This window comes from Sinohyriopsis cumingii, chromosome 2 (assembly GCF_028554795.1).
Source record: "Sinohyriopsis cumingii isolate HCF-2022 chromosome 2, ASM2855479v2, whole genome shotgun sequence".
NCBI lineage: Eukaryota > Metazoa > Mollusca > Bivalvia > Unionida > Unionidae > Sinohyriopsis > Sinohyriopsis cumingii.
This window is the reverse complement of record NC_142962.1, coordinates 44,552,297-44,575,524: the sequence shown is the minus strand read 5'-3', so window position 1 is coordinate 44,575,524 and position 23,228 is coordinate 44,552,297. Positions and strand designations below refer to the sequence as shown.

The window sequence follows — 23,228 nt, the reverse complement described above, 5'->3', positions numbered from 1 at the left end:
GGATATTGTGGGGCCTTTTGTTTCCAATATGAGGGCTGTCATTCTTGATTCCAGTTCCAATGGTCCAGGGTCCAGTTTGTTTTGGTGGGAGGTGGGGGGAGCAGGTCAGAAGTCAAATATGAAATTACAATTATACATTTTAAATATTTTCTAAATAAACTTCATATATGTACTAACAGTAGGAAGACCCTCGTATGTGTGAGAGATAATACATATGAGCCCTGGGTACTGTTGAGTGATGAGCATGGGTGTTGGTAGTTGTCTTGAAGTATACTGTGCAATTCATGGGGATTTGTAACGGCAAGCCAACGCGGTTGCTTTACATCATTTAAGAAATAAAATTAGTTAGTGTACAAGTCAAATAACTTTATTCACTTGAGAGAATCATATTTTCTGAAATTAGTAGAAAATAATACTTTGCAATAATGTTGTATGTATCACAGTATGATAGTGTCAATACATTATAAGTGATTATACAAATATTGATATTATCAGTACATATCCATATCATAGTAGCATTAATACTTTATGTATAATACATGAACAAATGGGGATTTATCAAACTCCATCATATATTGGATTAGTTAAGTGAAAACTTAAGTGATATGTTTTAAGTCTTTTGCTGGTTCTTGTTTCTCTACTCCATGAATAATATTATATAATGTGTCATATTTGTATATACTGCCTTTTGCAACATATTCATTGAATGAGGTAAAATTAAAATCCACAGCATTAAAAAAAATGAAAGTAATAACCATAAATTGATGTGCACACAAATGTGGGCAGTGTAGACTCAGATGTGTTGCATTAAGTACCAGCATATCTGGGTCTGTGCTGTTTCTGAATTGATAGATATGCACCTCTTTTTGCTTCTTTGTTTTGGTATACTGTTAACTTCACTTTCATAATGATGTCAGTTGTATGAAACTTATATTTCTTTCAGTTTGTTTCATAGTGATCCAGCAGTTGCAGGTTCACATCTTTTTTATTTGCACATTTATAACCCTTCTTTGTCTTTTGTAAGAAATTGGATACAGTTTTGTTCATGTTTTAGGGGTTTTCTTTTACAGTTTATTGTTACTTTTATTTTTTATTTGAATTTTTGATGATGAGATACATGTCAGTTCAATGTAAACTTACATTTATTTCAGTTTGTTTCATAGTGATCCAAAAGGTGCAGATTCGTATCATTTTTTATTTACATGTTTGTAACCTTTCTTTGCCTATAGGTAAGAAATATGATAGTTTTGTTGATGTTTAAGGAATTTTTTTTTTTGCAGTTTCATTGTTACTTTTACTTTCTGTTTGCATTTTTGATGATGAGACAAATCCAATTTTAAGGGAAGAAAAGTCATTTAAATCTTACGTAAATATTTATATGAAAAGAGAGAGGCCATCTTGATTGATGTTTATGTCTTGTAAGTTGTGATTCTTCTTTTGTGTTAATGGCTTTTACTATAAAGATATAAAATAAAACTTCCTGTGATCTTGAGTTATTCTTTCATTTAGATGTTGTACCTTTTCCTAGATTATTACACTGTTAGATGATTTATAAGAAAAGAGATCTTTTTTAAAGTGCTTTTTCAGTCATGATGGAAAATTCTTTGTGCAGAAGAGTTTAGTTCCATATACCTAATACTGTTGGAGTCAACATCAATATCACGAATGTCATTAATACTTGTTAAGTTTTTTGCATTTAGGTCTATATAAGCTCTTGTTTGTTTCCTAAACAAGCAAATAAGAAGACGAGCCTGTGATGAAACACTGTCACTTATGTAATGTCATATGTCATCTCCTTGCCTGTACTGTCATCTTACTTGGAAATATGCATACATCCAGAAAAACAGTGCACCACTGTAGCAAAAATAAGTAATTTTCCTGTATTGTCTTGGATCCATAGTACCTACATTGTACATCAGTTCCACCTCTTTTATGAAACCTGGAATGTAGATTTATACCCGAGATATTTTGAAAGTGTTTTTGTATACATATAAGTAGTTTGGTTTGTAATTCACAAAGATTCAACTTCGCTAGCTATAGTCATTGCAACCTTTTATCTGCTTTCAGAAATATGGAAAAGTGTTTGTGCAACTCCACAAAATTTGTCACATTTCATATCAAATATAGTTAAGCTCAATAGACTGACTGGTAGCTTAATTCCCACGTTCCCGCTTGGAATGGCAAAGTGACAGAGCCTAGAAAAAATGTTGTACTTTGCTTCATCAGTTAACGTGTAGTTATTTGAAAAGGGTGTAAGCCAAATAAAACAAGCAAGATGGAACTGTAAGTGCCCCGCTTCATTTTAATGGTATGAAGAGAACACTGATAAGATGTCTGAATCTTATATAAGGGTGCTAAACTCTTGTCCATTTCCCACTATTATCCATGTCCAAGAAGGGGTAGAATTTTGGCACCCTTCCCTTGAGTCTGTAGGAGGTATTCAAAGGCCATATGTGACTAATTATATATATATATATATATATATATATATATATATATATATATATATATATATATATTCAACAAATAATTTATTTCCCTTGAATACACTGTAAAAGTTTAAAAAGAACGTATAGTATTGTCATTTACGTTCCAGATAGTCCTACAAGTTCTACCACAAATCCAAAAATATAGAGTATTCCAAATGAATTCCAGTGTCAAGATTGAAATACAATCTTGAATGTGCTGATGTGTCAGTGGCCTTAAAGCTGATGATGTGCCAGCAGTCTTGACATATCACAATGATACATTCCAGAATGTCATTAAATTAATTCACAATAATCACAAAATAGTGATTTCTCCTGAAGTTAATGAGCTCTTTGTAATTCCAATGTATAATTTAAATAAATCTTCTCAAATAATAAGTGAGCACAACTAAAAGACTGAAATCATTACATGTCTTTAAGACAGGAATCTAATTCTAAGGTAAACAACCCGTATATAAAAAACGACAACACAGTAACAGCAAGGGTAAGGGTGAAACGTCCATTTCAAGAAAATTCTAACATGTAAAGAAGGTAAGTTCCTTTACTGCAATTGTAGCAGCCATCCAATCAGATGTCAGGTAGATTAATGCTATTTGTAACCCATTAGGTCGTTGTTCCGTGATCTGGTAGAAATGCCACGAAACTACTGAATGTTTGAACCTAATTTTGATTGATCAATGGTCATTGACCTACGACATTTATCATAATTACAGGTGTCAAGATGTAATCAATTAAACTCTGTCTACATTAAGTATTATTACCAGCACGAGGTACTTAACTCTATCTAAATAACTTGCTTTCACCTTTTTCAGGTAACGGATATTAAATTTCTTTGGTCGCGCATTCATTCACATCGAAATACTCATACGTTCTTGTATGGTAAAACAACGTCGTAATAAAAACACCCTATCGGCTACTTTTCATACATAAATCAATAAATTGCGTCACATCAGTATATAATCCTACTCCCATTATACTAAACAATATCACAGCAATCAGACGCATTTCTTTACATTACAACTCATACAAGGTACACAAAAATTCAAATATCCATGCTAACTAATCTTACGCACTTCAACCATTTTCCAAATTCACAATTCATACATGTGTAAAATCTAACATGTCACATGAATAAATGCACTAATTTACTACGAAGTTACCTAATAGCGAGTTACAAAATTAATTCTGACCACAAGCTAACAATCTACATAATTCTCTACATAATACTCAAATACGCCTGTAAATGAACACTACAAAGGTAATTCCACTTACTAAACAATCCTATTAATTAAGTATACATACTACACATAATTACAATTGCAATGCCGTAATATTCTGCAAAAATCGAGCAAATAACTTACTGACCTTTACGAAGTTTTGTCTTTCCTTAGAATCTCCTCTCTAATTTTTGCCACCAGATTACGAGTGGCTATCTCGGAGTAACCCTATATTGCTCAGTAATCTTCCTAGGCGAGACTTAATTTTCGCTTGCTAGTTAGAAGTTATAATTCGGATCGAAATTGTTAACATAATTCAGTTTGGATATCGCTTTGACCCGATCCACTCATACTTAGCGGATAATGTCCTTCTCGCTGTCTGTCCACGTGGGGACGGATTTATAACACGCCCCATTCCCTCGCGGGTTCCTCTGATCTTAGGACTAAGCTGTAACACATCGGTGGGAAGTCGAGCGATTCAACGCCTGAGTCGATCCAAGATGCCGGATCTTCTCTCTGGTCACGGTAACCTCGTGTAAGAGATTAACTCTAGCCTGCGGAAATGTTTAGACATCAAACCATGGCTTGTAATAACACCTTGGTTTATACAGGACTTATGAATTGGGGCTGAGCAAACGTGATGCTTGTGCTTTTTCATTCAAATTGCTATATATAAAAAAAAGATATCGCCGAAAGCATCCGCAAAAGGTAATTGGACGGATTTTAATTTACCTCTAGCATGACTTGCTGTGTAGAATTCTTAAGAAGAGCAATAAATAACAACTTCTGGCACACTTTAAACGTTGTTGAACGGAATTATTCTCGTGTTAGTATTTTAAAGAAGAATAATATGAAAAATGTTTCATTGGGTTTATTGCACGTACATCTGGGCGGCCTTTACATCCACATATTGTTCTGTCGCAGCATTGTCAACGGATTTTTATTATAAATTCGACTGACATGCCAGACTCTGATTCTCCTCTTTCTCAGTGATATCGGCCAGGTTATTGGCGACGGCTCCTCGAAATTTCAAAACAGCGTCGTTGACGTTCACGTTGGACGATTAGCATTTTTCCAGTTTGATCTTGATAAATTACAAGTTTGCACGGGTCGACTTCAACGACAACTCGGCTACTGAAGTCGAATTGACTTTCTCTGCAAATTGATTAAATCTTTAACGCCGCGTTGGATATCTGAGCAATCGCGTCCATAAATATCCAGGGGAATTTCGTATACTATGAAGGGTAATTTCTAGGTAACAATTCAAAGCCATACTTGGCCGTTCATTCCAAGTTGCAAATGCATCGGTGAATAATTCAGTGGTCCTTTCAGCGCCAGCCCCCCCCCCCCCCCCCCCCGCCTTAAATAATAGACTTCACGTGATGATGCGAGCCGGTACGAGCCAACATACAACATATGTCGATGAACTATCTCGTATGCAACCCAGTGAATTCGAGGCCCTATTGTTCAATCCAGATTAACGATTCCGGTTTCTCACTTACGGGTGATTATCGTTTGATAGCCTTTGGCACCGAGTTCATCCCTTGTAAAACACATTGGAAATGCTTGCATAACGAGTAAAAAATAAAATAATGTCAGACTCGAATCGTGGAGGAAAAATCTCATCGCACGTTGATATGTTTCCGTCGCACTGACAAAGCTGATGTTGAAATTTGAGTTTGAAAACAATAACTTTTCTATGGCATGCAAAGCGACGAGGGAATATGCGCAGATCACATCCTCTCATTATGAATTGTAGATTATATGCATGTTTGTTTGTGTCCCTCATGAACATCATAGACAGACCAACGGATCTTGCATAATCGCTTTTATATCTGGCAAGTCCTAATATCCTAGTGCCAATATCAACTTGATCCTAACACTCTTCGGTTTCCTTTGCGTCGATAGAATAACAAAACAGCATCATGACATTGTTCACAAATCCGTTTGCCGTTTTCACCGCATACAACATTGTACATAAATCACATTAATTTAGCAAACATGGATGAAAAATTGCCTACGCTATACATCAGTCCGCATGGGTATTTGAGGGGTGAAAGAACCGTTTCAATGTTAGCTAGGACCCACCCACCCCAACGAAGTTCTTCAGACGGATATCTTGTTTCTCCCTCATGATCTGGCACGTGCGCACAGACGCAGTCGTGAAAATACATACAAGGAACCACTAACTGTCGTGGATGTTGCCAAACGATACAAGAAAGCCAAGCCGCTGACATAAGATTCAACACGTGCCGCTGACGCATTTAAACGTATAATTTGCACGTACACTCCTTACATGCTCCGGGCTTCTCCAAGTGGATCTATGAAAAGAATATTTCGGAACCGTTGTTGCGTTGTTGACAAAACATCATAAGCACACACACGCACACAATGACGTCCTAAATATAGTTATTTAACTCAAATAGCAAATTAAGCTGTTTGAGATGATCTACAGATATATGCAACTGGTATATTTTTAGCATATTACTTTCTGTCCTTCGTCTTTAATTATTATATTTATTCTGTTTACATTACCTCTTTGTGTTTGTTTTTACGAACTAGTAACATTTTATTGGATGAAATCTCTCAAATACTGTTTAATAGGCATGGACACTAAGAGAGTAGGAGTCGTTAGAATAAGTATGTGTATTGTTTAATTAATCAAGGAAATATATAAGCTTTTAGGTTTCATAAATCCGCAGACTGTATTTCATTTTGTAGATCTCCCTTTTTATCTCACACCATTAAAACCGAATAAACTAGAATTGTAGTTGATTATATACAACATGTAATCATTGTTCTAAGTTTTGAAAACTTTGGAGTTTGGCATTCAATTTATATGCTTTCTTCACTGTCGCTTTTTGCAATCATTCCTTCTACGATTTCTTTTTATGTAACTTTCATGATTATAGAAACCACCCGATATTGATATAGCCTTGGTTTCATTCTTATCTGTTATACAGTAGAATATATTGAAGGTGGGGTGGATCATTTGAAGTATTGTAATAATCAATTACAAAATCTGGATCATTTGAAGTATTGTAATAATCAATTACAAAATCTGGATCATTTGAAGTATTGTAATAATCAACTCCAAAATCTGGATCATTTGAAGTATTGTAATAATCAATTACAAAATCTGGATCATTTGAAGTATTGTAATAATCAATTACAAAATCTGGATCATTTGAAGTATTGTAATAATCAACTCCAAAATCTGGATCATGTGAAGTATTGTAATAATCAACTCCAAAATCTGGATCATTTGAAGTATTGTAATAATCAACTATAAAATATATTCTCTGTGAAGAAATTTAATGTTTACTATATGTATTATTGATGGAATTTAAAAAGTATATTTTTTAATCTCAGACTGTTCTTCCATAGTACTGGAACTTGACTGTATCGCTGGGTTACTTGGCTCAGTCATTTAAGTACTTGAAACAGGAAAGGAAACCTGATAAAGAGCCCTGCGAAGGACCCTTATAGAAGCGAGTTGCTGACGCCTGTGCCGTCTTAACCGGGTCTTGTAGTGACTATGTTGTTCAATTAATCGTGACTTATTTCATTATCCATTATTGCTTGATTCCCCATTTCATCAGTAGTGTTTAACTTAGTTATGGTAGAGTTTAGTATCTTATCACGTTTTTAAACTATTGTGTGTACCAGCTTGTCTGTTATTACATTTGCATCCAACCCTATAAAAGGTAAGGTATAATAAATAAATACTGTACCATATGTCATTGCAGGGCCCCCGAGTTGCCGAGTGGTTTCAAGCGCTCACCGTTACGGATCATTGCCATCTCACCTCTGCGTGCATTCGAGTCTCGGGTTCAGCCAGCGTGGGTATGTGAGAAAGCTTGCCTATAGCTTTTCGTGGGTCGGTGGTTCTTTCCGGTGTTTTCCCGGATTCTTCCTCTGCCGTTTATACTAGCTGCCATGTATAGCCTATCTTGTGCTGCAAAATGGCGCTAAACCCTACAACAACAACAGGTCAAGGCAACGCCTATAATAACAGCTACAACACCCATTCCAGCGCAAACACTTCCTGTACCAGCCTCTACAGAACTGAGAAACGCAAATGCCATCAGTAACATACTAACAGTGGATGGGGTAACCTGGACACCAGAGGTTTTGGGGCGCCAAAACAGCAGTGAATGGTAGAATTTAGATGCCAGGAAAAGCTGCCAAATGGCATTAAACTGGAAGAAAATGGTGGCGGCCAGACCCCCACTGTGGAAGCTCATAGCGCTCCCCAACCCTCTAGTTGGTAGTCCCTCCCATGAGCCCTCCTTCAGCTTCGGGCCTCGCATTCTGGCCCTTTGGGCCATCATCATTGCCCTGAGTGCCATTTATGCTACTGGCCCCGGGACCCATTTAGCCATAGTACGCCACTGAATGCCGTTAAATATTTTTTTTTTCTTGCGCATTATGATGTTATTTCTCTTTAACTTAATCATTCTTGAGATCGACCGCTCCGGTATCCTAGCGATCAGAGCGTCTGTCTCGGATGCGTGAGGTCACTGATTCGAACCCCGGCCGAGTCATACCCCGACATAAAAATGCTTGGCACTCGGCATTAAGAGGTCAGGGGTCAGTTTGGTCGACCTGGTGTCAGGATAATGTGACTGGGTGGGACATCATGCTAAATGTCTGCGGCATGATGCCCCGGTGCTAGACATCATTGTAAACTATCACACTGGTGACATCGTATTGATATGACTGCTTTTTTTTTTAAAGCTACGGTACGTTAAAAATCCAAATCACACACACACACATTCTTAATATCTTTAATTTTCATCAGTCGAATACAGTCATTGGGCAAATTATCTGCCATTGAATTATTCAAGTATTTGATTATCTTGTCCGGTAGTATCTCTTTTGTTGATTTGAATCATCAATAGTAAACCGACTCAAAGAAATTGGATAACCAATTTTATTACTTCTGTTGTACCTGTGTTCGGGAGGGGGTTGTGCGTCTATTTGAAAAAATAATATTCTCTTCAAAACAAACTGTAAGAGTCAAGTTAAATTATGCATTGTAATCATTGTTGATTATAATGCTCATTTAGCTTTGCATTTCGGTACTACTTTATTAATCTACATTTTAATAAGTTATAGTTATGCTTGAATCAATTTACAACAATTATGACAATGGATTTACTCTGTCTGACTCTTTCAGTGATATGTTCGAAGGCTACGCATTTTTCTTTCTTTTCTGTTCTTTCTTTCTTTCTTTCTAAGCATAAAACGCGTATTTTCGCACCAGTAACTACACTATCTACCAAGTAATGAATGTGGAAGCCTTTTTTAACACCATCTAAGTCATCATTGCGTCCGTCTTTGTTATCAGTGGCTATAACATTTTTTAAAAAATTCTGCTTTTGCTTTATAGATTACTATGTAATTTTTTCCAGTTTGTTTGACAAGTTCAACATTAAAATTATATTTTATCTTTTGTGAAGTTACCTGTCCTTGTGATTTAGGAACCGATAAAATTCATTCATTTTGACTTTCGCCGCCCTCCCTTATTTTTAACGAAATTTGAGTTTTCGTAAACAGTTATTCAAACTACTTTCTGTTTTGTTGTTAAGTAATCTTTCTTCAGCTCTTTCGTACTTCGTTTAAGTTGTCAATTACGTCTCTAGGCTTCCGTTACTCCGTCTTCACACACATACACACACACACACACACACTGTCCTTTGCCACCAGATGGAAACCTTAAGCTATCTACATTAACAGTTCATGAAATGTTTCCTGATTCAGTATAAAGAAGGTATCATACATAATTATTTTAGGTTAAACGACGAACAGACTACGTTAAATAAACGTCAGTTAAAATGATCAATGAAACGTTGGATTACTAAGAAAGAGACATCCCTCATCTTCAACTTTCTTGGTAACCCACTAAAATATTATCGTTTAAAAGTATAGCTAATGAACCAGGTGTAATTATGATTTTGGACAATATAGGTTGAAAAAGAAAAAGAAATGTATGAAATAAACCAGATATCAGTCATATGAAAATAGCTGCATTTTAAGATAGTGTTTCTGAAGCAAGTTTGATAAAGTCACTAAAAGATATAGCAAAATTGCATGAGAGTAAATAAATTATTTTATTCTACAAATCAGATTCACAAACTAAAAAAGCGACATGGAAAGACTTAGTGATAAGGAAATGTGCTTAGAATATAAGAGTGATGTTGATGTTTTTGTTGACGCCGTTTCTCATAGCATGACATGCTATACATGGCGGCCAGTATAACTGGTTGAAAAAGATCCCAGGAAAACCCCGGTAAGAACTACCGATCCACAGGAAACTACTAGCAAGATTTTTCACATAGCTCAGGACTCGTACCCATGTAGACAGAGGTGAGACGTTAGTGATAGGTATATGCGAGCGCTCTAGACCACTCGGCCACCCGGGGCCCCCTATTGGTGTTGTAAATTTTAAATTATTATCATTGAAAGCAAACTTTGAACAACGATGACAATTTCAAGCAAATAATGAAACAAACTATTGCTGAAGAACGTGGTCAAGATGAAGAACTAAACTACAAAGTTATGAAAGAATCTGAGCACGTATAGCATCATAAAATTGAGTCACTTTTTTAAGACGCATTATCATTAGGGTAGTCGCTACAACAGTGTTATTTGGTGATTTATACCAACGCCTATTGGCCTAACCATGTCCAAATATGTACACGGATTAGCTAGCGGTAGCAGCGAAGATTTTTATTTGCTTATTGATCAAGTAAAATATATTAAAAATATTGTCGTGTATTTGTTTAACTTAGCTACAAGAAAAAGCAAAATGCAGGAACGTATTGTCTGTTTTAATTGTTAGCGTAAGAAGACGTACTTTCAACACCAGCTGAATAAATGACATTGCTTTAAAACTGATAATGCGATGTAGCTAAATCCTGCATTAATTAGCGTGTTCGTTTTAACTGCACTAAAACTTTTGTTTTAAATAACAAAAATGGAATCAAGATTAACTTAATATGTTAACCTTTAAATATACGTAAAGAAATGTAATTTGAACCAGCTCCTGTAATAATATGCATACATAAATGCATGTTTCTTTCTTTCATGATCTATGTGATCAGGATTATTAACAATAGGTTTATCTACCTAATTATTAGTATTCATCTTTATTTTCTGTAATTTTGCTATATACCATCATGTCGGCCAATTCTGCGCGTCGGGTTATTCTGCGCAACGATACGTCAGTTCTGTAAACAGTGGACCACGTATTATTTTGGGTAAAAATTCAATTTTGTATCAAGAAATAACGATCGTATTTTTATTAAGAAAAGTGATATTCATAAAGTGTACAAAAAACCCACATTTCGACTCGAAATGCATATGAAAGTGTGATTTCTAAATGTCAACATGAAGACCCACTCTATGACCTTCATGAACCTGTAACCCAGAAAATGATATTTGCTGCGTATCTTTTAGTATCATACAAATAAATACATTATTTAAAAGATGGAAATGTATACCTTAAACAAATTCAGCATTTTAATCCAAGTTTCTAATTTTGCAAGAAGTTGTCCCACACTTACAAAATCGTCTGCTACCCAACGTATCCACTTGCCGCTAGAACGGGATTCTCAAGGAATTCCGCTGCGTATAGTCTGCTTCTAAATTTTTGAGTAATTTTGCCCCATAAACAAGACGTTTTAAACACATTACATCCTATTCATTGTTGTTTCTCTTCCAAATAATAGCTTTTAATTTATAAAACGTTGAACTTTACTAAAAATTTTTTTAACAAGATCGGTTTAATCGGTTGAATATATCTTACCATTTATTGACATTGATACGTTGAATTTTGTCAAACTAGCTTTAAACCTGACATAATCACTCGACTGAACTACTGAAAGAAACAGTCCAAAGTAATGTATTTCATTTCTATAGCTCAATGGATAAACAGTACATTTTTTCAAAGCTTTTATCAGAATAGGCCGACATATCGTGAGTCATGAAAACACGGCAGTGGTATCCCGTGTGTCCAAAATTAATATTATTTTGAACAGAATATTTTATTTTTTTTGGCGCCAATTGCCTCTTTTTAAATGGTAAGCATTGCAGTATTTTATTTTCGTCAATTGGTAGAATTCGGTATGTGTTTTGCTTCAGTATTGGAGACAAAAACCTTACGTGCGCAAAAATGACCAACAGCATTGTATCTACAAGTTTTTGTTCTTGAAATGCATTACATGGGTCTTGGTCTCGTATGAGGGTCCAGGGGTGATGTGTGCACCAGTGACGAAGCAAAAGGCATACCGATTACGACCGATTGACGATTCATAATCAAGATATTGTTCATAGCCCAATCGTTCAAATATATACACCTACTTGGCATTGCAATGGGTGGAAATGTATACAGTTGTCACAGATTCCTGTGTCCGACTTAAACCCACGGGGTCATAAAGTGGATACTACCCAGTCAATTAGAAATAAAATCGCCTCATTGATTACATAGGACCAGTAGTGCAGTGATTAATGTGACAAAATTCTAACAAAGTGGGTGCAGATTAGAAACCACCAGCACTAAATAATGTAGTTACATCTCTGTGCCCTAAAACACCCGATTCCCATCCCACCTACACACCCACAAAAAAAATAAAAAAATTTACATACAAAGTCAGATTAGAACTATGGCTGGGTGTACATAAACCTGATCAATCTGATGCAGCATCATCTCTTTATTATGAATGTTGTCCACGACATGTGAACTCCACCGAAAGGTCTTATCATGTAAGCTTACATACCATGGCTAACTGAAATCTGATCAGAAATGAAGCCTCTAGAGTGTTTACAAACGCGTTTTGACAGATGGATGATACATGCAGGGCCATGTCATAAGGTCACTTGGCCTTTGGGTGGATGCACTAAAAAAAATATTAGGCTTTACATTATTTTTGAAAGTTCACCTTTTTATTCTGAATTATCAACAAGATGAATATTCCATTTTTTGTGCATCTTTTATTCATATTTAATCATCATAATTAAACTTTCAGTCATGGTACAAATTTCAGATGCTAACTCAAGTCACCATGGTCATGAGTTTCAATTCAATAGTTTCTTATATTATTAGTATCAATTTGCTGGTTTCCTATTGCATAATTTAAATTCATTTGTGTCCTTTAGAGTACTTGGATTTGAATAAAGTTATCACTTGTTATCAAGCTGTGCACCTTTTATGCTTGTTACAGTTGTTTACATGTGTGGAGACATTTTGTTGCCCATCACATACAGAATAACAAATGGGAGTATTAACAATACTGTCAATATGAGGATGTTTGGTTACAATGTTTTTAAAAAAAACTCTCATTGTATGTAATCTATGACATGATAAGTTATGTAACTAATTTCAGTTAGTGTAACTGCAATGGCTCACGATTGCAAAACTCTTATCTTTTATCCAACAACTTACAAAGTCTTTCCCAGTCAGGCCATGGTGGCTCAGTGGTTAAGGCATTAAGACTTATGACCATAAGGCTGCAGGTTTTATTCCCACTGTCACATCATCTATTTTGGCAAGGAATTTATTCTTCTTGCCTATGCATAATTTAATTTTCATCTAGCACAAACAAACACAACTGCTCCGGTGGCCTAAGTGGTTAGATGTGGGAGGTCACATGTTCAAACCCCAGCCAAGTCATAGCAAAGACTAATAAAAAATGGAACAAACAGCTGCCACGCTTGGCACACAGCATTAAGAGGCTAGTGTTAGGACTGGTCGGCATGGTGTGAGGACAATGTGACTGGGTGGGACATCATGCAACATGACTACATCATGAAGCTCCAGTGCTAGACATCACTATTAAGTGTCACACTGCAGACATTGTAGCAATATGACTGAAAAATTGTTAAAGCTATGTTAAAAATCCAAAGCAGACACACAAAAATAGTAAAACAATGATCACTATGGAAAATCATCCTCTCATATAACATTTTTGTTCTGACAGCATATATATGTTTGGCCAGAAAATATGTACAATTTGTGCATACATCACCCCTGGACGCTCATAAGAGACCAAGACTCATGTTATGCGTTTCAAGAATAAAAACTTGTATATACAATGCTGTCGATCATATCTGCCCACGTAAGGTTTCCGTCTCCAATACTGAAGCAAAACGCATACCGAATTCGACCAATTGACGAAAATAAAATACTGCAATGCTTGCCATTTGAAAAGTGGCTATTGTAACTAAAATATTCTGTTAGGTGGCGCTATACAGTTTCGCATTTTGCATAGGGTTTAGGAATTTAAAGAAAAAGAATGTCCCCGGCTTTCCTCACTGGTTATACTGGCTATTTAAAAAAGACCTTGTATATCTTAGGTATAATGCAAAGAACCTTTAATTCCCTTTATTTTGGTGTATGATTGATGGGTGTACTATGGGTTATAGAGTATACAGCTTGGCCTTACTTCAAATGTGCATCTTTCAAAAAAGTGCTAGCTCTACTTGGCCATTTTCACTTCCTGAACTTCAGAGGTCAATTGTATAAAAAAGAGCCGATAACTTTTTTTACATTTTATATATTTGGTAATTCATTCATTGCACTTTCAGAAGCTGGTATTGTCTAGTCTGGCAAAATTCATTTTCCCTATTTTAATAGCTGCTATGTATAGTGTACTTTAGACTAATTCAGACTGATTTTTTAACACAAGGGAGCAGTCATTTTAGTTAGCAGTGTGCTTAAATCATGTAAAATTTCCAAAAGTACAATATCCAAAAGAAATATCATCCACATTACATTAATGTAGCATAGAGGTATGCAAACGTTCTCTCCACTGTGCATGTTTTAAATGCGAACTACTTCACCTTACATACGTCACTCTCTCAAAAGTACATATTATCTGGTGAGCGCCACCTTAAAGATACCACCGCCATGTTTTCATGATTCGCGATATGTCGGCCTATTCTGCGCACAGCTTTGAAAATATGTAATATTTATCAATTGGGCTATAGAAATGAAATACATTACTTTGGACTGTTTCTGTGATTAGTTCATTCGAGTAATATGTCATGTTTATAGCTAATTTTACAAAATTAAACGTAACAATGGCAATAAATGGCAAGCTATATTAAGCCAACTAAACTAATCTTGCGAAAAAAACTAGTAAAGTTCAACGTTTTGTAAAAAAAAATAAGCTAGTTTATGGAAGAGAAACAACAATGAAGCGGGTGTAATGTGTTTACAACGTCTTGCTTATGGGGGAAAATTATTAAAGAATTTAGACACAGACTATAAGCCAAGGAATTTATTGAGAATCCCGTTCTAGCGGCAAGTTGACACGTTGGGTAGCAGACCATTTTGTACGTGTAGGACAACTTCTTGCAAAATTAGAAACTGGATTAAAATGCAGAATTCTTTTAAGGTACACAGTTCCATCTTTTAAATAATGTATTTAGTTGTACGATTCAAAAAGATACATAGCAAATAGCATTTTCTGGATTACAGGTTCAAGAAGGTCATGGAGTGGGTCTTCATGTTGACATTTAGAAATCACATTTTCATATGCATATCGAGTCGAAATGTGGGCTATTTTTGTATACTTTATGAATATCACTTTTCTTAATTAAAGTACGACCGTTCTTTCTTGATAAAAAATTTGATTTTTGACCCAAAATAACACGTGATCCAATGTTTACAGAAGTGGTGTATCGTTGCGCATATATATATGTGTGTGTGTGTGTTCTTTAATGATCTTTTATAGGGTAAGCAAAATAGTTATTTTTTTTTTAAGTGTCATATGAGACATGCGCTTCCATGCAAGACACTGATACAGATACACCTACTCTCCGGAGTCTCCTCTTTTTGAACACCTATAATATGGTAACTCTTAAGAAATGCACACGTGTCTTTTTTTTTTTTAACATTGCATGGCGGTGTAGAGGAGATATTGCTATCATAGATTACCATATACATATAATAAATTGCGAAGAATTTTGTTTTCCAATATATCCTGCACCTCTTTTTTTTAGTTTTTATATTTTATCCACTTTTTGGGGGTACGATAAAATGCGTCTATTTTACAATATTTGCATATTCATATTTTAATCAGTGAGATTGGTACTGCACCCATGAAATTCCTTTATTGGTAAAGTTTCTGATGGATTTTCGTATGTGCGAGATGGGCGTTCTCCTGTCGTATTGATTCGTAAATATTCGCGTTAGATATGCCACTCCGCATAGTTATGTTTTGTGTCAATTCCAGTCTAGAGCAGTGATTTCACCTTTGACCTTAATGACGACAAGCACCAAATGCTTCCGGTTGAGTCACGTGATAAACCATAGTTTGCTACTGGCGGGGTTGTGCTGTGGATCGTAGCCCCTCTTCTTTTGAATGAATAACTGTTAACACTGGATTATTAATTTATATAAAATATTCCACCAAGATTTAAGGCAAAAAGCAAGGAGCTGAAAAAATGGATGCCTTTGAGGATGACTATATGGACCAGCCAGATGAGTGGGATAGAGAGGGGTTGCTGGACCCGGCTTGGGAGAAACAACAGAAGAAGGTTTGTTTTGAACTGTGCCATATTTTGAGTCAGAGATAAGCAAATTGAAACCATGGCCAAAGCAAAATTTGCAAACAAACTATACATGTATTTTACTGCAAGCATTTCAGGTTGGGATAGTGTGGTTGTTTGGTGTAACCTGACCTTCATTTGAGTTGGTTGGCGGCCGCCATGTTATTGGTGCATACCGTTTGGGGGCACCTTATTAGGCTGTCTTTAATAAGGGGGCGGAGTTTAATAAGTTTCTTTAAACGTCGCGTATATATAATTGCTTCATTTAAGTCAATGTTAATGTAAATTAAAATTTATCATGTATAACCTTTTTAAAGTGCTACTCCTAATAAAGGTGATCAATCGGTTGAATTTCATCTCCCGGTCTGTTCTAGATATGCATTTAAGTCATTCATATGCATACGCTTAAGAAACAAAAATGTTATATGAAATCATTATCTGTTAGAAAAAAGTCGATTTCGAATGTGTCTTCTAAGAGTTTAAAAAATTGTTCCGTTACTCACCTAGTATTGTCATATCTAAAAATTCTTCGGATGCCTTGCATTCCTTAGACTCAATAGGTCAAGACAACATTCAGTGGCCGTTAAATGACACTCCTTGGGTTATGTATTGTGTTGGATAAATACAATACCCTACAGCCTAACAATATTTTACTAGGCTGACTTAAATTTCTGATATCATGTGCCAGATTAGTAATCTTTCACTATTTATGATTTGCCAAATTGATTAGGTATGTAGCTTTCCATTCTTTCTGATAGCTCTGTTAGCTATTATGTTTCTCTGATGTGATGTTGAAGTTCTAATTTTGATACCACCTCTATTAGCAATTATGTTTCTCTGACATGATGTTGAAGTTCTAGTTTTAGTTCACAAAGTTCAGTCATAGGAAGAAAAAAAAGAAAGCTACTTCTTTATGAATTTGCTGTTATTAAATACCAACTTCTGAAGTTTTTGTTCTTGAAATGCATAACATGAGTCTTGGTCTCCTTGAGGTGTCCATTGGTGATGTGTGCGCAAATCGTACATATTTTCTGGCCAAACATATATATGCTGTCAGAACAAAAATGTTTATATGAAAGAATGATTTTCCATAGTGATCATTGTTTTACTATATTTGTGTGTGTTTTGGACTTTTTACATAGCTTTAACAATTTTTCAGCCATATTGCTACACTGTCTGCAGTGTGACACTTTATAGTGATGTCTAGCACTGGTGCTTCATCCTGCAGTCATGTAGCATGATGTCCCAGCCAGTCACATTGTCCTCACACCATGCCGACCAGTCCTAACACTAGCCTCTTAATGCTGTGTGCCAAGCGTGGCAGCTGTTTGTTCCATTTTTTATTAGTCTTTGCTATGACTTGGCTGGGGTTTGAACAGGTGACCTCCCACATCTAACCACTTAGGCCACTGGAGCAGTTGTGTTTGTGCTAGGTGAAAATTAAATTATGCATAGGCAAGAAAAATAAATTCCTTGCCAAAATAGATGATGTGACAGTGGGAATAAAACCTGCAGCCTTATGGTCATAAGTCTTAATGCCTTAACCACTGACCCATCATGGCCTGACTGGGAAAGACTTTGTACGTTGTTGGATAAAAGATAAAAGTTTTGCAATCGTGAGCCATTGCAGTTACACTAACTGAAATTAGTTACATAACTTATCATGTCATGGATTACATACAATGAGAGTTTTTTTTAAAAACATTGTAACCAAACATCCTCATATTGACAGTATTGTTAATACTCCCATTTGTTATTCTGTATGTGATGGGCAACAAAATGTCTCCACACATGTAAACAACTGTAACAAGCATAACAGGTGCACAGCTTGATAACAAGTGATAACTTTATTCAAATCCATGTACTCTAAAGGACACAAATGAATTTAAAGTTATGCAATAGGAAACCAGCAAATTGATACTAATAATATAAGAAACTATTGAATTGAAACTCATGACCATGGTGAATTGAGTTAGCATCTGAAACTTGTACCATGACTGAAAGTTTAATTATGATGATTAAATATGAATAAAAGATGCACAAAAAAATGGAATATTCATCTTGTTGATAATTCAGAATAAAAAGGTGAACTTTCAAAAATAATGTAAAGCTCAATATTTTTTTTAGTGCATCCACCCAAAGGCCAAGTGACCTTATGACATGGCCCTGCATGTATCATCCATCTGTCAAAACGCGTTTGTAAACACTCTAGAGGCTTCATTTCTGATCCGATTCAGTTAGCCATGGTATGTAAGTTTACACCATAAGACCTTTTGGTGGAGTTCACATGTTGTGGACAACATTCATAATAAAGAGATGATGCTGCATCAGATTGATCAGGTTTATGTACACCCAGCCATAGTTCTAATCTGACTTTGTATGTAAATTTTTTTATTTTTTTTGTGTAGGTGGGATGGGAATCTGGTGTTTTAGGGCACAGAGATGCAACTACACTATTTAGTGCTGGTGGTTTCTAATCTGCACCCACTTTGTTAGAATTTTGCCACACTAATCACTGTGCTATGGTCCTATGTAATCAATGAGGCGATTTTGTTTCTAATTGACTGGGTGTTATCCACTTTATGACTCTGTGGGCTAAGTTGGACACAGGAATCTGTGCCAACTGTATAGATTTCCATTCATTGTAATGTCAAGTAGGTGTATATATTTTAACAATTGGGCTATGAACAAATTTCTGGATTATGAATTGGGGTTTAGTCTCCATGGTCAGTGAAAAATCCAGGGGACAAGTTGATTGTATAATTATTACAGCAATTTAGAAGAAAAAACGATGTGATGGAGTTTTCTTTGTGGAAATTGTTTTGTTCATTGAAATGTCATGTTATATGGACACCACGATTTGAAGCATGGTTGCCTTTTTTTAATCTGAATAAAATCAGATCTCCACTGTCCTATGAGATCTGACAATGACTACATTGGGGTCATGTTCAGGTGACCTATTTTATTATCCTACTTGCTAATTTTATCAGCCAGTCAGATGTAGTTTTATATCTTTGTGTTTTTGAGACTGAGCAGTATTGGCTGAAGAGCAGGAATGTGTGCCAAACTATTTGATTTCTGAGAGCTGTATTTTGATTGGCTAATTTAACGGTCAGCAGAACATGATCCCTAAGCAGTCGCTGTCATATCTTCATGTGCAACAGTGGAGATATGATTTTAATCAGATTGCCTTTTTTTTTTAAAAGTCCAGTGCAGCAGTAGCTGACACTTAAACAAAATATCTTGATTGAATATTATTATCGACAGTGCTTTCATTTTCAGAGGCTGCAACTCATTTAGCTAATTACATGGCAGAGAAATTCATGATTTGATTTGTAGAAAAGAGTAATTTATTTACCTTGAGATAAAAGAACAAAATCTTGTGTTGAAAAGAAATCTCCCCTCCCTCCTTTTTTTAATAAATAATAATAAAGACTTTATTTAGAGAAGGTAACTCAGTTACAGAGCTAATATACCTTGAGGCCTTCTATCTGTTATGTACAATATATATATAGTATATACCACATGATCTGAAAAATCTGGCTTGACACTAAATAATCAAGTAATTCTGAAATTCAAAGTATCAAGCCTGGAACACATGCACAGGCATTTGTGAAAACAAAAACATGTCTAAAACATAAAATATCATCATGCATTGAAAAATTCAACTATGAAAATGATGCAAAATTACAGAAAAGCAGGTGATATTTTTTGGTACTTGAACTGTTCAATTTTCGTAAGATTTCATCCATTTAAGACATTGATTATGAAAAGAAGAAATGTTAGGAGCCTGCCTTATGTCACTGGGAACTTGTTCTGTTAACTTTTAATCTGAGAATACACAATTCCATCAACCAGACTACTTGTGAATTAATTTGTGCTTGTTGCAATGGATAATGTCTATTCAGTACATTTGTGGGGGTGGTGGTGAAGTTGTCAGTCACCATAGATCAATTAAAATATGAATAGTGATCATTTCTTCATTCAGATGTTCTTTTTATTTTAATTTTATCCTTAATTTAAAACTATGGAATCACAAGCCTGTTAAAGGTGCTTAAAAAAACAACAAATAATCCACCTAGCAAAGCTCCAGTTTCCATTACATTAAATCATCATGATGCTTTTAATGTTTTTGTAAAGTACCTTGCCTGGGAGCACCTTCATTTTGTCACTTGGTTTACATTCCTTTTAAATGACACTTTACTGCAGGATATGATTGGTTGGATTTTGTGAAATTGTAAGGTCAGTCATCATTACTCAAGCATGTACAAAAAGGCAGTACTGCTATATGAGGTTTGTTGGAGTGGCCCACTTTCTACCTGTATGCAACAGATACAGTAGCTACGAACATTTTTGAAACTGGTTCTGGGGGTCAGATTTATGTGAATAGAGATGTACTTTTAGGTATAGACACTGATAATGTGAAATTTAATTTCAGAGATTCTCTCTGTCTTTGGACCAAGCTTGATGCACCCAGATATGTAAATACAAGCACTTGCCTCTCTTCAAGAGCCATATTGCATGTGTTAAACTGCTGTAATCACTCTGAATATTTACAGCCCACGTAAACCTATACCCTATGCCCAAAAATGGCTAGAGCCCACGTGCCAGAGTACAGAACAATCTCTGTTCAGCATGTAGACTTGATGAGAATGTGTACATGGCACCATGGAACATTAACTGTAGTTACCTTGCTTTTCATGCCAGAAATAAATGGCATAGTTTCCAGGTGAAAGAGTTTCATAAATGCCTTGTAAATTTGACATGATGGAGAGTAAATAAGAGTGAATATAGAAATGTGGATGTGGCGGAGATAATTGAGAATGTTTGTAGCCATTGGTTTATATGTTGACTGTAAGATGTGGATGATAGTAGAAGCAAATGTTAACATCTGTCAATGAAATCTGATAGCCTCCAAAGCAGATCTGCATCAGATGTTTACTTGTCACTGCTCTTCTCAGCCTTTCTTGGAGGTCTTAGGAGACTGACCATTCCATTTTTGTGGGGTGGGGTGTTGGGCCTTTTGAATAAGAATTTTTTTTATATCTTAAAATATTAATTTTTGTGGCTGATATAATGGATTTAACAAGTTCAATTTTATGGAAGCTGTTTATGGGTTGGGATTGTCTAATATAATCAGAGCTCCGGTGCTGAAAATAAACGGTCAGTACCTTAGATTAGCTATAGAAGTAGCAACTCCGGCTTGGGGATAACTTTGAAATAATTTTATTTTATTCTTTAGAGTTATTTTCTAATTAAGCTTGTAAAAAAAAATATACCATTATGGACATGATGACATTTAATGTGGCTTTTAACATATTTTATTTGGAACATTAGAACAAAAAAAATAAATATGCGGTATCACAGTTCCAAACATCACCTTACAGAACATGATCTTTGTGACATAAAGAACCAGGTTAATATTGCTTGGGAATATGTACTTTGCAGGTCCTTTGATCTCAAGTTCTGAAATAATTAATGGGGGCCATAATTTGCATATCGTTAGGGTGTCAGACATGGGTTGATAATTTGCTTAGATATACACATGCCAATATCCCCACCACTCCAAGAGGTATAAGCGTAATTATTGCTATTATAAGTGACAAAAAAGTGTAATTTGGGCACAAAAAAAGGTAATCTCAATATTACATACCAGAATTACAGCACATATGAAAAAGACATTTTTACTATGAACCTAGTTCTGTAGTTGGTAAAAATTATTGTCACAAAGGACAAAATCCATATAGATTAGAACCAGAATTCAGACATAAAATATACTTTAAAAAAATATTGATGTGCAGCACTCACTTCAACTTGTCTAGATGGGTAACTTTCACTGAATGATCTTGAACTGGAATCCTGCAGCGCTCATAATGAGATGCTCTGAGTGCTGATTTACATAACCTTTTTTTAAAGTTTGTAAAACGACCTTAATTTGTCCATTTTTCTGATCTGACATGTTTTGTAGTTTTCAAAGATCCATCTGCTCTGATATTTTCCATCATATGACATCCACAGCTCACACTGTAAAGCATTTAACTTATCTGATGTCATTCTCTTTAAAAAATATCGACTGGTTCACTAACTAGCAAATGAATCTGTTATACAAAGTTCATATTTGAAGAACGTTGGTTTTCTTGGAAAGGGGACAAACACAATTGTTGTAGGGTTTAATGCCATTTTTCAGCACACGATAGGCTATACATGGTGGCCAGTATTAATGGTGGAGGAAGAACCCGGGAAAACCCTGTAAAGAACCACCGACACACAAGAAGCTACTGGAAAGCTTTCTCACATACCCACATTGGCTGAATCAGAGACTTCGACCCACACAGACAGAGGTGAGATGGCAGTGATCCGTAACGGTCAGAGCGCTTTAGACCACTCAGACACTTGGCCCCCCCCTTCCCCCAACACAGTTGCTTTAAATAGCAAACAAAGAAAGTGATTTTGTGCAATTCTTATGCAGCAGTCACATTTTTAACTCTTATGTCACTTGTTTAGGCTCGAATAAACAGTAACACAAGAAAGAGTGAAAACAACAAGCCTTTAAATATACAATAATTTATTTCCCTGGAAAAATTCTGTAAAAAAAATGAACTTAGTTTTATAGAATCAAATCCAAAAATAATCAGAGAACAAAATTTTAGTAGTCCTAATAACAAAATGTTCTACTGATTTCATGTTCGAATCCCGATGAAGAATCCAAGATGGAAGATGATGACGTATGCTAGAATCTGTAGTGTTGATTTTGGGCATTCTAAAACTTAAACAAAGGTCACGTGGTCATCTTCTGAAGTTTATAGAAGCAAATACTCGTTACAAATCACATTTACCCAGTGTGACCCTGATGAAAACCAATCAATTTTACTCTTAAGAAATCAAAAAATGTTTATATCTTAAAGACAAAGTCCCATCATTACCTTGGAAACAACCAATCATTTTAAAATAAAATAGAACTTGTTGA

At 35.4% G+C, this 23,228-nt stretch overlaps 1 protein-coding gene across 2 annotated transcripts in view; it reads left to right on the top strand.

The window, feature by feature from the left end:
* The first annotated feature begins 16,007 nt into the window (after positions 1-16,007).
* The window catches only part of LOC149804744 (alpha-actinin-like), a 151,257-nt gene continuing 144,036 nt past the window's right edge, over positions 16,008-23,228 (top strand). For both annotated transcript variants that reach the window (XM_089943802.1, XM_089943795.1), the window contains exon 1: positions 16,008-16,249. In XM_089943802.1, the coding sequence (XP_089799928.1) occupies positions 16,157-16,249 (93 nt within the window). In that variant the 5' untranslated portion in view covers positions 16,008-16,156. The remainder of the gene's footprint in view (positions 16,250-23,228) is intronic.